The 19,109-nt window shown below is 41.2% G+C and overlaps 3 protein-coding genes across 3 annotated transcripts; 2 read left to right on the plus strand and 1 right to left on the minus strand.

Moving 5' to 3' along the window:
- The first annotated feature begins 1,393 nt into the window (after positions 1-1,393).
- On the plus strand, positions 1,394-4,113 carry aicda (activation-induced cytidine deaminase). Its single transcript, XM_074654872.1, has 5 exons — positions 1,394-1,413; positions 2,691-2,856; positions 2,965-3,247; positions 3,403-3,518; positions 3,641-4,113. Exons 1-5 carry the CDS (start codon positions 1,394-1,396, stop codon positions 3,689-3,691), a joined length of 636 nt encoding a protein of 211 aa, XP_074510973.1. The 3' UTR covers positions 3,692-4,113.
- Positions 4,114-4,580: 467 nt separating this feature from the next.
- LOC141778873 (adaptin ear-binding coat-associated protein 1-like) lies at positions 4,581-14,778 on the plus strand. Its single transcript, XM_074653378.1, has 7 exons — positions 4,581-4,879; positions 7,497-7,597; positions 8,267-8,371; positions 8,553-8,634; positions 9,764-9,872; positions 10,423-10,567; positions 12,788-14,778. The coding sequence occupies exons 1-7, from the start codon at positions 4,779-4,781 to the stop codon at positions 12,901-12,903; spliced, it is 759 nt and encodes a 252-aa protein (XP_074509479.1). The 5' UTR covers positions 4,581-4,778; the 3' UTR covers positions 12,904-14,778.
- Positions 14,412-18,078, minus strand: mfap5 (microfibril associated protein 5). Its single transcript, XM_074653379.1, has 7 exons — positions 17,964-18,078; positions 16,922-16,997; positions 16,771-16,809; positions 16,596-16,631; positions 16,379-16,466; positions 15,109-15,182; positions 14,412-15,015 (listed from the first exon to the last, which is right to left on the minus strand). Exons 2-7 carry the CDS (start codon positions 16,962-16,964, stop codon positions 14,903-14,905), a joined length of 393 nt encoding a protein of 130 aa, XP_074509480.1. The 5' UTR covers positions 16,965-16,997; positions 17,964-18,078; the 3' UTR covers positions 14,412-14,902.
- Positions 18,079-19,109: the final 1,031 nt, after the last annotated feature.

Below are 19,109 nucleotides of genomic sequence, written 5' to 3' on the forward strand. Positions count from 1 at the left end.
AAAAGACACATGCACACAAGATCAAATGTGCAGGGACATTAGTGCTTAGTGCACCGTCAGAGTAATGCAATATGATGTGAGGTCGCCCCGAGCCTGCAGACACACACACACACTCATGAAATCACTCTAAATGTTGGGGCACCACACAATCATAGGATAAATTGGATAAATTTGTTCCAGATGATGTATAACATATAGACTGTGTTAATGACATGCTCATACAGATGGCAAGCACACACACATGCGCGCATACACACACAGATGAGCTCCAAAAACAGCCACCCTGGGAAACGGTGAATTCCCCAAACCACAGAGTGCATGAGAGGGTGAGGGGAGTCATGGGAAAGCAGGATGCCTGCATGCAGTGCCACTGAGTGAGCAGACTGGGACCAGAGCTAAAACAGACAGAGCAAAAGAAAAGACGAGAGCAAAATAATACACATCCTGATTTGGCGAGGACGGATGACAGCATCTGATGGTTCAAAGGCTTATGAGTGAGATTTATCCACACACTGCGGTCGGTCAGCTGGCCGGCCGCTCTAGCACACACGTAGGGTGAGGGAGGTCGATTACAGTTCTGCTCCCAGCCTGACACAGTTTGGGAAAACCCAGATCACAGGACGAAGTAGGTGTCAGGGCCTCCGAGGTCTGGGAACGCCTATGGCTCCACCAAATCTTGGGGGCCCCGAGGAGGTGGTGGGGGGAAAAGGCTGAATAGCAGGAGGGGTCGGTGGCGATCCCACTGTTGATCAAGGTGAGAAGGTATCTGGCAGTTTTTACCTAATGATCTGGGAAAACTAAAGTGGAGGGGCGAGACACTGGATGAGTCTCAAGTGTTTGGAAAGTTCCAGCCAGTTGGCTCAGTTCACTGACGTCTGTGAGAAACTCCAAAGGGTACAAATCACGTCAAACACTCCGCCTCTCATGTGTGGTCACTCAGATTGTTTAGTAAAATCTGTGTTGTGTAATCTGCCTCCCCCAATAAAATCCCTTTATTGCCTTATACCAACAGAATGGTTTCACTTCAATCCCTGTGTGAACTAATGTGGAAAATGAGTTATTTATTTATAGCTTTAATTGTTTTGCAGCAAGACAATTCATTCCATCCATCTCTTTTGTATCACGCCCCCTGAATTTACTTTGAAAAATAATTCTGTCCAACCAGAAGCTGCCTCTGTTTGCAGGATGTTTATGTTTAGAGGTATATGTTCTCAGTTCCCTCCCTTTAACCCCCAACAAACACACACACACACACACGCACACACACACACAAACACACAATCACTCAGATGTGGTTCCTCTCTCTTGAGGTGGTGTGTGCGCCCACCTGACGGCCAACACATAAGCGCACATATAGGCCCGCCGAGTGACAAAGCGAAGCGCGTCTTTCGAAATGATTACAAAGCTAGACAGGTGAGCAAAATGGATACATTCTATTTATATGATGTATGTCTTTCAATTTGACACATATTTATACAGATTACACACGCATACTATTAAATTAAAAAAAGTTTTTTACAAGGGATGATACTTTGATACTAATATAAAATATTCTTCAATGGAATTCTGTTTCAATAACTATGGCACTTTACCACCTTTGAGCATTATTAGTTGAGGTTTCGGTATTAATAGGATGATGAATAACTGTCCTGGTTTCACCAGAAGTTGTGAAAGTGAGAGTGAGAAAATAAGTAGTGAACGTTAGTCCTCTTCTGACTGTCCACTCACATTTGGTTAACCACAGGTTTTACATAAGTTTATTGTGCTAACTTGACATGTGCGAATCATCTGACTAATAATAAGTTAAAGTGGTAATTTAATGAGTTTCTTAATAGAATTTGTCTCAGACTTTCCCGGCATAAAATACTACTGAGCTTATCTGTCACTAAAGATGTTACAGAACAGCAACGCCTTTGAGAATGCCATTATTACTGAAGAAATGTTGACTGATAAAAAACAGAGCACCAGGTTTTTGGAAATGGATCTGGTCTTTAAAGGTGCTCTATACGATATCCAGAGCATTAATATAACATCAAACAACAATTGTCTATGTAAATATATAGATGAGTATGTCTACCTGAGCAGAGAATGAAGCCGTTCTCCCTCTGAGTGTGTTGTAATAACAGCTTCTCCGTGTTTTGTTGACATAGCCGGGCCGGGCATGCATGCATTTATTGCATGTTCGAACATGTGAGCGTGCCCCACTGGCTAGCTCAGGGACGCCGCTCTTGACCAATGGCGCAGTTGTGGAAGTGTAGCACCCACCCTCCAGTGGGGCTCATTCACATGAACGAAGGAAGGGAAATAACTCTGGATTCGGTTAGTGCATTTTACAACTTTTAGGACCTAATGATTAAAAAAGGGCTATTCAAGTGTTGATTTACCTAAAAAAAAAATATACGCTGAGTTACAGATGTCTCTTTCCCAATGTAAGTCTATGGGAAATTTGGGCCCAATAGCATCACGTGATGGACACAGAAGTTGTAGTACCACCGTTTGGCCACTACGAAAATTTGCTTCAAAGCCCAACATACCTCCTGGGGGCTGGGCTGCAAGCTATAGCGGCAAAAGAAATGCTCCCAGTCTCGCATCTAGCACCTTTAAAAACTTTAAATATTTTCTAGGTAAGCTGTACTGCGCCCACATGTCATTGGCTAATAAAAAGGGCACCTTTTCTCCCTTTGTCTCAGTGTGCTTTTGCCTCGAAAAAAGTTCATCTTCCATTACAAGAACATGCGCTGGGCAAGAGGCCGGCATGAGACATACCTCTGCTTCGTAGTGAAGAGGCGAGTGGGGCCAGACTCCTTAACCTTTGACTTTGGACACCTCCGCAATCGCAATGGCTGCCATGTAGAGGTGAGTAATGTGGGTCAAGATGGGGGAGCATATGAGAAGTGCCTGTTCAGGGGAGAAAATAACAATATTGTATCCTTCTTATTTTCGTTGTTTCCTTTATCTTCATAGCTGCTGTTCATGCGCTACCTGGGAGCCTTGTGCCCTGGTTTGTGGGGGCAGGGAGTCCCCGGAGAGAAGAGGCTCAGTTACTCCATCACCTGGTTTTGCTCCTGGTCTCCCTGCGTCAACTGCTCCGTCACACTGTCCCAGTTCCTCAGCAAAACGCCCAACCTTCGCCTCAGGATCTTCGTCTCTCGCCTTTACTTCTGTGACATGGAGAACAGCCGTGAAAGAGATGGACTAAGAATGCTGAAAAAAGCTGGCGTGCAGATCTCAGTCATGAGTTACAAAGGTGGAGGCATAAATTGGTTTAAATGTGGTAGAGATATAAAGAGAGAGCAGATGTGTATATGATTCTAGTGCCAGAATAAAAAGCAATTGTTTTCCTTGATCATGGTCGCTCTCTGGATGTCAACAACAACGATTATTTTTTTCCTCTCTCTTCAGACTACTTCTATTGCTGGCAGACCTTTGTGGATCGGAAGCAGAGCAAGTTCAAGGCCTGGGATGAGATGCACCAAAACTCTGTTCGCCTTACCAGAAAACTCAGCCGCATCCTCCAGGTAGAAGATTTACCAAATGGGAGTAAGTCAAACCAATATTGATTTGTTTAGAAATTCTAATAATGATATGTTTCTTTCTTTCTCTCTTTCTTTCTTTCTTTCTTTCTTTCTTTCTCTCTCAGCCTAGTGAAACAGAAGATTTAAGGGATGCCTTCAAGCTTCTTGGACTGTGAAACATACCTGTGAACCTCCTCTGGAGTTAGCATTAAGTCTATTATTAAGTCTTTAGACAAAAAGACATGTAGGTGTTGGTCCATCACTACAACTGCTAAACTGAGAATGAGAAAAACTGAGAAAAATAGCTTTCAAGTTGTGCCAAGGCTTGCACCGTTAGGTAGCTGCTGCTTGCTGTTTCTGTAGCATTATGTGAAATAAAGCAATGAGATAATGTCTGTTGTTGTTGATGTTAACTTCTGTATGTTAGCCTAACTGATGTTAACATTAGCATTTCAGAAATTATTGTAGAACTATCATAATCATAATCAGAAATACTTTATTGATCCCTGGGGGGCGTTACAGTTGCTCTTGTATAAACATAAAGAAATGTAATAAAATAGAAATAAAGGAGAATGTAACATGTAAATTATACTACAATACAAACACAATATATGTAAAGAAATATAAGTACTAAAATAAGAAAGATGAGAATATAAGAAAGTCATAATATTACGAGAATAAAGTCATAATATAAAGTAGTAATTTTACTTATTATTTAATTTTTTCTCGTAAAGTTATGACTTTATTCTCGTAATGTTAAAAAAAAATTCTCGTAAAGTTATGACTTTATTCTCATAAAATTCTGACTTTTTTCTCGTAATATTACGACTTTTCTTCTCATAAAGTTATGACTTTATTCTCGTAATATTATGACTTTTTTTCTCGTAACATTATGACTTTATTCTCGTAATATTACGACTTTTTTTCTCGTAAAGTTATGCGCCCCAGTCTGTACTGTTGGTTGTCTGTATATCCTAAATTACTCAGGTGACGTCACCTGAGTAATTGTCTTTGACTTGACACAGCAGCACCCTCAGTGATGAGTAAACTCACCTCTGTGTGGGTAAAACCGGTGAACTGCCCCTTTAAGAGCATCCCTGACACAGTAAAGTGAGGCTGGGTCGCCGGTTGGTGCGCATATACACCGTCTATTACGGTCAACGTAACGCCCGTTAACGCCGCACTGACGGACATTCACCGTCACCGTCATCACCACCACCACCGACACCACCGGCGTGCACCGACTGAGCAAAAAAAGTCAAGATGGCGACCGAGGGTCAGTCCGAGTACGAGTCGGTGCTCTGTGTCAAACCTGAAGTCAACGTTTACCGGATCCCACCGAGAGCATCCAACCGGGCTATCAGGTGAGAGGACGAGCAGCGGCCTGACGGTTGGTATTTATACGACCCAGCATCCTCGAGCTGCAGCCGTTAAGGAGCCCGTTGCCTCGGCGACCTACCACAGTAGCACATCCCATAATCACTCAAGTAACGGCTGGTTTTGTACTGGTTGTTTTTTATTGCTGCTGTGTATTTACAAGGTCACCATGGAGACACACGTAGCTAACGGTTAGTTTACACCTGCACAGGAGGTGGATGGACTGACTACATCCCTGTCTGTGTGTTTATATGCTGTCGTCACATCAGAGGATAAATAATCTGCATTAAAGTGATTTTATAGGACAACTAGCTCAGTAATGACACATCAGATATCCCCATTTTTGCTTGTCTGACCTTTAAGTAAGTAGCAAAGCAGCATCCATAAAGAAGACTTGCTCAAGGACACTTCAGCAGGGTGGATGCTGTTTAATGACAAGAGGCTTTAAAGCTGCAGTAGGCAGAATATTTTTTTGCATCATTGGGCACAAATTCCATAATAACCTTTCAGCATATTGTAATTCAAGTGTTATGAGAGAAAACTAGACTTCTGCACCTCCTCATGGCTCTGTTTTCAGGCTTTAAACAATCTAGGAGGCCAGGAAGGAGAGAGGTGTGTGAGAAGACAACACAGAAACCCACCTTTTGATTCACTAAATGAATGCAGCAGAAACACCGTAGATATGTCCACATAATAAGAGATGTGTTAAGAAAGATAGAAACATTCAGTACAATGTCCAGATAGAACCTTTAATTTACCATCTTTGGCATAAGTTGGTAAGAAACAATTATTTTCATTATCAATTAATTCATAAATATTTATTTGAATTACTGATAAGCCATTTAATCTACAAAATGTTATACACATTGGCAAATGACAATTCAATCACAAATTCCCAGTCTTAAAGTGGCAGTAGGCAGTATATTTTTGCAGCATTTGGCAAAAATTCCATAATAACCTTTCAGCATATTGTAATTCAAGTGTTCTGAGAGAAAACTAGACTTCTGCGCCTCCTCATGGCTCTGTTTTCAGGCTTTAAAAAATCTAGCCCGTGACGGGAGACTTTGACCAATCACAGGTCATTTCATTGATAGAGCGTTCCTATTGGCTGTGCTCCGGCCATGTGGCCAGAACTTGGCGTTCCTTCACGAGATTTCCCAATGGCACCAACTTTCTCATTTTACAGCTAAACAGTACACTACAAGATGATTCTGAAAACATGTGAGGCAAGAAATAGGTATTTACGTAACATAATATTGATTCATGTTTGATCAGCGCTGCCTAGTTTGACCGTTTGATCGGAGTTTGCGAGTGATTGACAGCCGGCTCTCATAGACGGCAGCTGGACAGCAGACCTCAGATCAGTTGTTTTCCTCCGGTCTGTGAAATCTTGCAGATGCCGTTAGGAGCACTGGAGGACACAGAGGTACATGATTTGTTTTAGGTTACCTGTTTCATGTACTACTGTCACGATATAGCGACCGTTTTATAAAAATAACTTTTTTTAATCACTTTTGCTCCAATCTCGCCTACTTCAGCTCTAACAAGAGTAATCAAACTGAGAGACAGTGTTGTCAATGCCAGTGTGTAAGGGAGAGCTGTTGTGTTGTTGAAAAAGGGTGAATTGTTTACCCCAGGAGTGCCCACACTTTTTCAGCATGCAAGCTACTTATAAAATGACCAAGTCAAAATGATCTACCTACTATAAAAATGCAAAACATATATTTATTTATAAATATATTGAGTATTCTTTATATGTACAATATATGTTGGTGTACCTTGCATAACTGCATGAACCCATATTGTACAATATAACTCTGTACATTTTTTGTCATTACCTTACTCTGATGACTTGCACTGAATGGAATCAGCCAGGGATGCATAGTCCGGACAGTAGCTGCTGATAGCCAGCCTCAAGCACACTTCCAAATGATCATCAGTCAAGGTGGAACGGTATTTGGACTTAATAATCTTCATGTGGGAAAAGGCTGACTCGCATAAATAAGTGGAGCCGAATAATGCAGTCAAGGAGGTAGCACATTTCCTCATGTTGGGGTACTTTTCCTCTGTGAGTAAGTTCCAGAACTGTCCATGAGCCCTGGACTTAAGCTGAATGTCAGCTTGTAGTGTCAAAATCTCATCCTCCACTCCAGATGAGTTCAGGTGAAACAGTGTTGCAATTTGTTGGCTGATGTCTATTTAAAAAAAAAAAAATGTAATTTTTTTTTTTTTTTTTTTTTAATGCCATGCGATCTACCCACACTACCTTTGCGATCGACCGGTAGATCGCGATCGACGTATTGGGCACCCCTGGTTAACCCCATCTTTCATTGACTGGTGCTGCAGCTGTGAGTGGACACATCACACCAACCAAACAGTAGCACAGGCCTGAGTCCCATGAGACACATGATTGGTTAACCAGTCACCATATGTACAGTGAGTAAGGGTGATGATGTAATATTTCAGCCTTAGGTCTGATGCCTTAGTCACGTTCTGGTTGCCTAGAAATTTTAGATTTCTCTTGCCCCCCTCCATGCCAAACATCAGTCTCAACAAACCACCACTTCACCTACATCATCTCGTGTGTGTGTGTGTGTGTCCCAGGGCTGCCGATTGGAAGCTGGACGCTCCCGACTGGACGGGTCGCATGCGAGTGACGGCCCGGGGCAAAGTGGCCTATGTGAAGTTGGAAGACAAAATCTCTGGTGAGAGGAGGAGGAGGAGAAGAAGCAGACAGAGCAGTGCCATTGTTTACTGGCACTGTCGCTGTTGTAAATCATTTCACTGTGCTCGCCATCCCCCCTCTCTCCGTTACTCATCTATTCCAAGGTGACCCAGCCCACGTCCAAGCATGCAGTTTTATTTTGAAGCAGACAGGGCTGATAATCTCTTTTTGTCTGTGCCAGTGCATTTCAGGTATTGGCATGCTTGTTTTCCTCAGATTATACTTCATATTGCCCCATTTTTTTAATATATATATAATCTGACATCATAAAACAAACATTTAATGTCTGTCCTTATTTTAAATTCAACGGTTTCTTAGTTGAGTTTTGGCTCAACTACAGTTTTTTTTCAATGGAGTCTGGTTGCTTTGGCGAGAGCTTCAGAAACACAGACTGTATAGCAGTCTCACAGCTAGGTAAACCAGTGAAAATATTCTAAATATAGCATACACTTTAACTGATATTGATTTTTTTAGGTCCACGTCCACAGCAGTGCATTGCTTTGCTTCTGTGCGGTACTTCCTGTCCTGAGTTTTGGCTTAGTAAATGTGAAATATATATATTTTTTAGTGTCTATTCATGATCCAAATTCCCACCGGAACCATTTTGCCAAATAGACAGTGAACATATTTCTTTTGTTTTGTTGTTCAGGGGAGCTGTTTGCCCAAGCACCAGTGGACGAGTACCCTGGCATCACAGTGGAAACAGTTAGTGATTCAAGCCGCTACTTTGTGCTCCGCATCCAAGACGACAACGGTGGGTAAACTGTTTGTTGCTATGCTATAAATATTTTCTAAATGTGCTCATAATTTAGACCACATTTGAACACCGTTGAAGCTGTTTAATTGTAGTCTAGAGATTATTAAACTGTCTGGTGTTTTTGTGTGTGTAAACCCTCCAACCCTTGTTTGTTGTGTTCATTCCTCTCTTCTCACAGGCCGAAGTGCGTTCATAGGCATCGGGTTCGGAGACCGAGGCGATGCCTTTGACTTCAATGTTGCACTTCAGGACCACTTCAAGTAAGCAGCTGCTTCATAGTGTGTCACGAATCATAACCAACAGAGTGTTGCAGGGATGACGTATTTTTGTAGGCCAACCAGGAAGTTAGCATCGCACTGGTTCCCTTGACAAAAAGCCAATGAGAGTTTTCCTTTGGGTTTTGGATTATTGCAGAAAATAAACTCTGTGGCCAACACACGTTTAAGATACTTACACGTTTTGTTCAGCAAGATAATCTTCACAAATGAGCAACACTTTTATGCTTTTTGAGGCGTGAATGCAAGCACCAGAAGTCAAATCTAACGTTAGGCTATGAACAAACTACTGGTGCCTTCAAATGAGGTCGTGTTTACCGTGTTCACGAGAAGAGTCCATATGAACGCCCCCCTCTTGTGCTATTCACAACCTCGTAAGTGGAAAGTTTCTGAAAGCTCCGAGTGCACGAGTTGTGACGTGTTTGTTGACATAATGAGTTAATATGTTGTAATTTTATTCGCATATTGTTTTCTTCGTAATTTTATAATATGTCTGAGGAAAATGTTGATATTCCCAACAGCCTCATCTTTTTCCTCTGTCATTATGCCTTTGCATTTCCTAATAATAATATATTTGCCGTTATTAAATAATAATATTGCCGTTGCTTAGCAGCGTTGTTCCCAAGAGTTAACCACTTAAACGCCAGGCATATCGTGTACACGACTTCCCATGTTGTAAACACAAGCTCACGAGTTTCATTTGAAGGCACCACACACCACGGTCACATGACTTCACGTCAGCACCACTAAGCTAAAGACGGGCTGGTTTTCGGCGTGATGACGTTTAGTGGTCTCGTTTAGCCACTTGTTAGCAACCGCCTTTTTTAAGACACGTAAAAGCCTTCAACATTCTCGAGTGGGATATTTACTGACGTATTTTAGGTCGTAGAACAAAATGTTAAAATCTCTTAAGCTTGTGTTAACCACAGACCTCTCAGGAATCTAACCAAAAACCCATTGACTTCTAAACCAGAAGTGCAAAAATGCTAACTCATTTCCGGGTTTTAGGACTCATTCCTGCAGCACTCTATTCAGTAGTGAATTTATTTTATTCTATTTTACTAAACTATCTTGTAATCCTTTTGCCTCTTCTGTCTCCCCGCGTCTTCTCCAGGTGGGTGAAACAGGAGGATGAGTTTAAGAAGCAGGCGCAGGCTCCAGACAACACCCCTAAACTGGACCTGGGCTTCAAAGAAGGACAGACCATTACTCTCAATATTGGGGTAACCTTATTTTCAGTCAATTTAAAGAGGACCTATTATGCTTATTTTCAGGTGCATACTTGTATTTTGGGTTTCTACTAGAACATGTTTACATGCTTTAATGTTCAAACAATGCTTTATTTTTCTCATACCGGCTGCAGCACCTCTTTTCACCCTCTGTCTGAAACGCTCTGTTTGAGCTCCAGGACTTCAACGAAGCTTTTCAGGCAGTTCAGGAGCAGTGTTTCTGTGGGGGAGAGTAACTCCCTTTGGCGTGGACTTTGGGCTTTATAACTTTGCAGACCCTTTATATGCACAAAAAAACTATATAACAAATTAAAGGACAGCAAAAAATCACAAAAGCATAATAGGTCCCCTTTAATGGTTATTGGTTTGGAACATCAGTGCTCTCAGTTTGACGATTGAACCACCAAATGTATACTACTATTTCAACATTTTTAACTCCTTTTTTATCTCCTTTGATATCTTTTCGCTGCAGTCTTGGACAAGAAATCTGTGAACTTGTTTAAACCCACACACGTCACTCATCCAGTTTTTGTACCTTTTCCAGCAATCAAAAAAGAGGGACAGGTCTCGCCCGCAGAGCTCAGGTGGCTTTGGGCTTCTTCCACCTCCTCCTGGGGGCAAGTTAGCCCCTCCTCCCGCCAAATCTACTAATCATAACACAGAGCCGTCTGCAGGAGGAAGTGACATGGGTAAGTTATTGTAACGCTACAGTATGGAAACGCCATCAAAGTCATGATGCACCTACTGTAATTACAGTCTGCTTTTTGGTTTTGTTTTCTCATAATCTGGAAATAAACACATCATGATCTCCACATAAGAAGCTCTGTTGTCCTGTAATCATACAATAATTATTCCATGATCACAAGATAGTAATTTGATAGCTTGTCATATCAAGAACACACAATAATATGTCGTGATTACAAACTGTGGAAAAAATGTTTTTTCATTGTTATGTTGAGGTAACAAAATTTACAGTATTTCCTATTGTCATGAGAAAACAAAATTTGGAGAAAGATTGTTGTTCTTTTGGCCAACATATCTATCGGTAAGCATAGCATTGTCCTCACCACTGTTACTGTAGAGACAGCCCAACCCAATCTTAACTTAAAGAGATAGTTCAGGTGTTTTGAAGTGGGGTTGTATGAGGTACTTATCCATAGCCAGTGTTTTTTAGGTGGGCCTTTCTTTCAGATGGCTATAATACGTTTTGCTGCTGGCCCCATCCTCAGCAGTACATGGCTTTGCTTCCGTGCGGTAACTCCTGCCTGTTTCTCCAAACTGGGGGCGTGCCGGCCGTCATCTAACACTGACTATGGATAAGTAGCTAGCTCACACAATCCCAATTAAAAACACCTGAAATATCCCTTTAATTGTCAAAATCAGTATTCTAAAGGAAGGTTCAGCATTTAACATTGTTACCCCAATAATCCTTTCCACTGCAGCTTTACTTCCATGTTCAACCTGCAGGTCGTTGTAGATCGGTGCAGCTGTTTCATTTACAGTGAGAGTGTGACCTCAGAAGTGGTACATAATGAGAGTTCAGTTAATGGTTAAGGGAAAGTTATTTCCTTGTTGAAAGCTTGTATTTCCTTGGCTCCACTGGAGACTGTTGTAAAGCTGTTTCCAGTGGAGCACTTGTATCCACAGTCTTTACAATGAACGTGGTGAGTGCAATGTTATGCTGAGCTGTAGGAATACTAACCAAAACTATGACATATAGACTCCAGTTGTAAAACACTGGAATTTTCCTTTAAAAAAATATTGTTGCCCCCGCCCTCTCTGGCCATCTGTAGTATAGGCGCTCAAACACCGCAAATCTCCTAAAACTAAAATAGTTTTCTACGCAGCACCCCCAGTGGTGTCTAGTCATGCACACAGTTTCTGTTTCCTGTGCTGAGGTTTGGTGATGCACGTCTCTGATATTTCTGCAGCCATCTGAATACAATTGAGGTGAATTTTGGTTGCGGTGTTCAAATTTAAAAAATGCAATTTGTCTTTCCACAAATGATTTGTCAGGATCATCCAGAGACCTCACTGCAAACAGTTTTCATTGGAACTACAAAAATAGGCCCAAAGAAAACTTGACTTGACTTGCCCGTGTACAAATTGTTTTATTTATTAGCGGTTATCAAATAACAACAAAGACCAAACTTAATTGTCAAGTATAATCTTTATTTAAGTAAATTATTCTGGAATTTCGCCCACATCCTCTAACGCCACCCAACCAAACTCCAGTTTCCAGGATAATTGAAATGCTCGCTTGCACTTCAGCTAATAAACATTGTCTTTACCCGCCGCAATTTTCTCACAAATGCCCGGTACTGCGCATGCTGTGCAAACCTCAACAGAGATGAGAAGGAAGCGAGATGGCTCACTCCTTTGCTACTTCCATCATCAGCTCTGCAAAAATGATGTCTTTAATTCTTTTTTATGGGGCAAGTGAGTTGCTAGATTTAATAGCCCAATGGGGCATTTTACTTGCCTTGGGAAAGCCTTATTGTTGAGCCCTGCTGTTTGTTGAAAGAGTCATTGCTTTTAAGTTTCAAATCTAACTTTTCAACGGTTTAAGGAGTAAATATGAAGCCCCATTCACCTCCATTGTGTTTGGTGGTGGAAGAATATCAGTGGTCAATATCTCAAAACCTCAGCATATACTAGTGGAACTATCTGCATGGCTGGATACCTTTAGGTTAAGTGGGAAAGTGCTGTATTTTTATTTATCATTTGGGTGAACTTTCCCTTTAGCAGGACATTCATAGTGGGTGACATTACAGAATATATCAGAATAAATGTCTACGATTGTTGAATTCTTAAACTGATTAGAAACAAACCATCACATCAGAAATCTATATTTTTCTTACTTTCTCAGAGGTGCATTATGTTTCTGTTTTATTTTTTTTAACCACCAGGTTGTTTGCTAGACCTGGACACCAGTAACTCCAACTCAGAGGCTCCATCCAACGCCACCGCCACCACAGCCAGCTCTGACCTGTGGGGAGACTTTGACTCTGTATCCCCAAAGTGAGGGGAAGTACATTTAGTTTTTCTCCCTCTTTATCTCTCTGTAAATTTATGCTGCAACTTTTTGCAACTTTTGTTTTTCCCCGTTACGGGGTCCCGTATCTCTCCCTGCCAAGCAGGGTAACCCCCTGTACTAGCTTGTTTTATTTTAGTTCAGTCTCTTGTGGGTTTTGAGCTACACCCAGACCTCACAGTCCAGTCTTAATTTAGGCCATCACACTCTCCATCCCCATTGTTCTTGGCGATCCTCTTCCTTCTCCTTCTGAACATCCACTCTAGCTCTCTAGTTTACATTTTCCTGTTTGAATTTTCTCCTCCTCTCAATGTTTTATTTGCTGATTTCTATCGTAGAGTATACATAATAGAAATATGAGCAAGGGAGACATAATCAGAAATGATGATGAAATCTAATTAAATCTAATAATGAATGAATTTTCTGTACAGAGAATATTTATTTTAAATGTATATATTGTCGGTAGTTTGTAATTATTGTCATTGGTGTTGTCACCTGTATGTTCTGTAGATTATTTTATCGCCAAGTCTCCAGCAGTGGGACTGACTATATGCACTGACTGGCAGTTTACTCTGTCTATGTAGTTAGTAACGCATAAAGTCTGCATTTAACGCAGGGATTGTTCAAATAGACTTAAGAGTTTACCACACAATGATTTTACTTGAAAGAAGCTGATTTACAGCCTAGGTGTGCTCTTTAGTGCTCTCTAGTGGCTCCATAGCATCAGATGTCAAATCATGCTGCAGCTGTTGAACACATATTTCACGTGGGATGGGTCCTTTGGCACTGTGTGCATTGTTTTAACTGTAAAGCAGTACAAAGAGACAGGGAAGTAGGAATGTTTGGGGTGTTAGCGAAAGAAAGAGAGACATCAAGCGCTTTTATCTTCGCCTCAAGGGGAAACAGAGATGATTTAGTCCACGTTGTGTCATCTCTACTCAGCCCAGCTGTTAAAGCTGCGACTGGTGAGTCATTAAGGTCACGACCTCTCTCCTCCTCAATGAATAGGTCTGTGTTTCTGCACCGTCCCGTCAGTCTGGGGAGAGCTTCGTCTCCTTAAGTCTTTATGAGAAGGTGGTCATGTCGCAGAGCTCAAACACAGCATGTCGTACTGTACAAACAGAGTTTTAACTGTGAACTTCAATTCCATGTTAAGATGTAATGTCGTTAATGGTATTCTGATGAATGCAACGTGGGACCAAGCTCGTCTGTGTTCGATGCAGTGTTTTGTTGTGATATTGTCATGTACAGAGAGCTGGATTATGTTGCACTGATTTCACATGCACGTTGTGTGTTGTGGCAGATGACAGTGACATGTGGTGGATGTCGATTGGAGTTGGAACACACAGCGATTGTGTGAGTGTGAAGCCCTAAACAATGTCTGTCAGTGTTTGTTTACTGTTTAAATGATATGCATCGCTCCCAAATGTTACTTGTTATTCAAACTGTATAATGTATATGGAAATATATATATGCAAAGAAAAACATAAAGATATCACTCAGTGACCATAACTTTAATTTGTTGTTTTTTTCTCCTGAATAAACCGAGTGAAAAAGAACAAATCAATAAACAAATAACTGAACAAATGTTATATATTTTTTGGATACAATAGTGCACATAATACTGGACTGTCAACGAGTACACAGAGTGGGTCTTTCTTTGTACAATGAAATGACTCAGTGCTGTTATAGGCCCATTACTACAGTACTTTAAATGGATCGTAAACCGTGGAAGATTTCATCTGTGTCCAAAAACACACAGATGAAATGAGCTTATATATTCACACACAAAATACTAATACATAAACATAGATATGACTCAGCACACTGGTGCGAATGTGTGAAAGAGAAAGAAAGAAAGAAAGAGACCCCCAGGTGTCGAGAGGTGGATTTATGATGTTATGGGCTGTTTTTATGACGACGTCCCTGGTTTGTGTCTCTAAGAGAGGCTCCGTCCTCACAGGTGGTCACATCGCCATCCGGGGCCCCATTAGGCCTTGTTTGCCCAGGTTTTGGGGTTGCTACGGCGATTGCGACAGAGTTTTCTATTATTTGACCTCTCGACACGCCTGGGCCACCCGGACCTCTCTCTGCACAGTTCGGCTGTAATGTGCAAAAGACACAGATGATTTAATGACAATAAATGCACGATCACGTATCCAGCATCGTGCTTGTTTTATTTGCAGATTGTCTCACCTTTCAGATACTCGTCCTGTTGGCACACCGTCCTCATACAGATCTCATTGTTGATCACGTAGACACGAGGAAGGCTGCATCAGAAACAGGAGAAATCACGAGTTTAGTAAAAGAGCTGTAGTCATAGTTTAACCAGTGGTGGAATGATGTACAATTTTGAGGTACTCAAACTCAAAGTATTGCCATTTTCTCGGCAACTTTATACCTTTACTCCACTACATTTATGTGACTTCTGTAGTTATTGTTAAGATTAAGTTATAAACTTTAAAAAAGCTGCTCGCAAATGTATGCATCAGCAATATGAATCCAATAATAACATCAAAACACTGACAGGCTATTCTGCTGCATAACAAGTACTTTTGTGTATGATACTTTGAGTACATTTTGCTGATAATGCCAATATGCTTTGACTTAAAGGCCATGAAATGATTTATTCAATCAGCCTCTTATTATGAGCAATACAGTCTGCCATGAACACACACTGTTTTCTGCTTTTCTTTCAAAGTTATTTATCTATTTGTGGTTTATTTCACATGAGAGATTTCAGTATTTCTGTTTCTCTTCTCGCTGTTATAGCAACTCTGTTAGCCCTGTTAGCTGCAAACCGTCGGCTCAGCCGTCGCCACGATGAGAGCTGCGTGGAGGCACTAGATGTGCTCTGAATTTGGTATCAAGCACCTTTAAGTATTTCTCTATGACATTCAATATTTATGACTAAATAAGCAACAGTCAAAGTTAAAATTTAGAAATAACGCACAGGTTTTATTTAGGGCGGCTGTGGCTCAGGAGATAGAGCAAGTCGTTCACTAATTGGAAGATCGGTGGTTCGATCCCCCGCTTCTCCTGTTTGCATGTCGAAGTATCCTTGACCAAAAATTGCTCCCGAGGGCTGTGCCATCGGTGTGTATGAGTATTTAGATTACATCCTGATGACCCGGTTGGCACCAGTGTATGAATGGGTGAATGCTGACATGTAATGTAAAGATGTAATGTAATATATCTTTAGACTACTAATAATATATGCGATATAAATGCAAGTCCATTTACCATTTACCATCAGTACTGTGCGGGAGTGGTTTGATCAAATTTGATAGACAGTGGCCCTTTCTTTTTTTCACCTCTGATCTTTCCAATGCTAAGTATGTTTAAGAAACAGTCATGGAAGATGCTGGAGTGAGACACTAAGACATTCACTGCTAACTCATAAAAGTCATTTTGCAGGTAAATTACTAAATTCGAACTGGTGTTCTGTAGAAAGATCGCAGACCACCTGTAGAGACAAAGAGAACCAATACATCTCTTGATGGGCCGGTGAACCGAGTACATCCTGGTGCAAGCATACATCTCCTCCCTACAGTCTGCAGAGACAGAAAGAGACAAGACATGTTTAAATTGTATTAATCAAAATGACAAGATGAAGCACGCAAAACCTTCAGTTCACGGGGCCTCCTGAGAGGCAGGTCAGAGGTCAATCTGCTGTCGCTCACTGGGTGGCAAGGTGACTCCAGGTGCCGGGTTGCTTTCTAGAAACGAAGAAAGAAAACACGATCAGGCTGGGAAAACACCAGTGACCCGTTGCAATGACTCACACAGACTGACAGATGTCATGCAACATAACCCGTCCTGATCTAAAAGTGTGACTTATGAGGAGAAGAGCATTACCGGTCGGCTGGTCTTGGGTTTGGGCTACAGCTGCGAGCGCTGTGGAACAGAAACCACATGAGGGGAGTGTTTCGCAGCATAAAAACAAACACCACAGCGACTCAACCGTAATTAAACAAGATGATTTGTGTGTTCTGTTTGGCAGCGTTACCGTGGAAACTGCAGAGGAGCAGGACCACTGGAAGGCTGCCCATTCCTTCAACTTGTAAGAGGGTGAGCTTTACGAGCTGGAGGAAACCAAAGAGGAAAAGAGTCGGGATGATTTCACAGAGTGGAACTGTTCAATATCCTCACTCAGGATTTTTGTTGCTGTTTATGTTTCCTTTAATCTCCTCGCATATAAATGCTCCCAGGTCACTGTAATGTTTTCCCTGAGGCTTTGCTCCAGCTAAAAACACACAGAGTAGTGCTGTGTTTTGGTTGTCATCGTTATAGAGAGGTGCCTGATGTCATTTTGCTGTGGAATAATCTGTTCTGCGGTTTATTTATGCAGACTTTGGACTGCTTGTAAACAACTAGATAAAGTAGCAGAGCAGGAACTGTAAGAAAAAAGTTTTTAATGACACTTTCTACATCTGAAAATGTGTTTTTCTGCTTGCCCTAACTCATTTACTTGCTCTTTCTCCTTTCCTCTCCCGCCCTGCATCATTCCTCTCGTGATGTGTCAGTGCAACTTTGGAGTCCAAGACGTGAGTTCTCTCTAAAGAATGTGTTTTTTTGTGCCCTATTTGAGCGCCCCTCCGCCCCTCCTCTGGTACAGTCGCACATTCTTTTCCAGCTTTCTTTTCATAGAGCATATTACTGCTTTCCAACTTGTACGATCATCACAAAGCACCTCTGAGCATTGACAGTTTTATCACAAGTTCCGCTCTGACGATCCCAGAGTCACACATTTGCAATTACCGAATTGAAAGATTGCCCTGGTTTAACTGGATGCATTCCTCTGATGATCTGTTTGTGAGAATGTTTTTCACTGCTTTTTCTTACTGAACTCTGCATGCAACCACACATCACATTGAATCGGTTAATAAGCCAAGCATTCACGCTTACATTTCATGATTATTTCTAATCAATAGGAAATATCCTTCCATTAGTATCTGTGAATGTGACATATCCTGATGCTCCTCTGTGTATTTCCTACAGTGTATGAGTTCAAATCAAGTGAAAAAGAAGCATAATTAACTCATACTCACAACTTTTGCTGTCGTCCACAACTGCTTTAGATTTTATGAATCTTTTGTCTTCTCTTCTTTCTCCTCCTTCCCTCTCCTCCTCCCTCCTCCTCCTCCTCCTCCTCCTCCCCTTGTCCTCCTAACCATCACAGTTTTCTTGCTTTTCACTTTTTTTTGTCCTGCCCCAATCTGGTAAAAAATGTAGTGTGCAGCCACAACCTGATGTTGTTCGTGAAGACTTGTTCCTCTGTGGTTCACACAAACACACCTTTTTATTGCTCATCTTGAGCAGATATGTTCTTCAACAGATATATAGTTCCAGTACCTCAGTGTGTCAGTGTCTCATCACCACACAAAGTAAAAACATTAAGACAGTCAGTTGCTCTTGTTCATTAAAAAAGGCTCTATTAAATTTGTGAAGGCACACAAGTGACAGAGAATTTTTAAATACCCTTTTCTCTATACTCAAAGTCTTTGTAAACACATAAGTAAAGACTAACTGTATTTATTGAAGATAATAAGATCAGAGATGCAGTCTTGTTTTTTTACTTGTTGTTTCTCCTGTTTGGATTTGTTTGGACAAAATTAAATAATGACGCATTTGAAAAACACAAATGAGAACAAGAGGGAACCAACCACAGTGGGCCTCAAATTTGACTTTTGCACTTCTTCATGTAACCAGCAGGTGGAGCAGTGCACATAGAAAATGTTTTTTGGCCTCCACATACAATCCTATGCAGGTGTCAGTCAACAAATGTTTGCTAAACAGATGGAACAGTTAATGCCATTAAGTGTGTCAAGGCCCAGAGAATTAGCCATCCTAACCCGGGATATGTCTCTGCTGTACTAATCAGTGACAGTCCCATGTTTTAAACACATTTCACCTTCCCAGGTCACGTGTTGCACATCCTGAACATCCATGTATGATCCAAGTTTGTTTAGTGCTAATTTAATGCTGAAACGATTAGTTGATGAATACAAAATTCCTAAAATATTAATTGATTAACTGTTTAAAGATAGATTTTTTTGGTTATATTTGTTGAAATTCTTATTACATCCCGACAGCAATCAATAAATCAAAAGAATCCAGTATACACTCTGCTCGTGCACTCATTGCACATCACTGGAGTCCTCCACAAGCTACTAGATTGACGGCTGTGAGTACTA

This window comes from Sebastes fasciatus, chromosome 12 (genome assembly GCF_043250625.1).
Source record: "Sebastes fasciatus isolate fSebFas1 chromosome 12, fSebFas1.pri, whole genome shotgun sequence".
NCBI lineage: Eukaryota > Metazoa > Chordata > Actinopteri > Perciformes > Sebastidae > Sebastes > Sebastes fasciatus.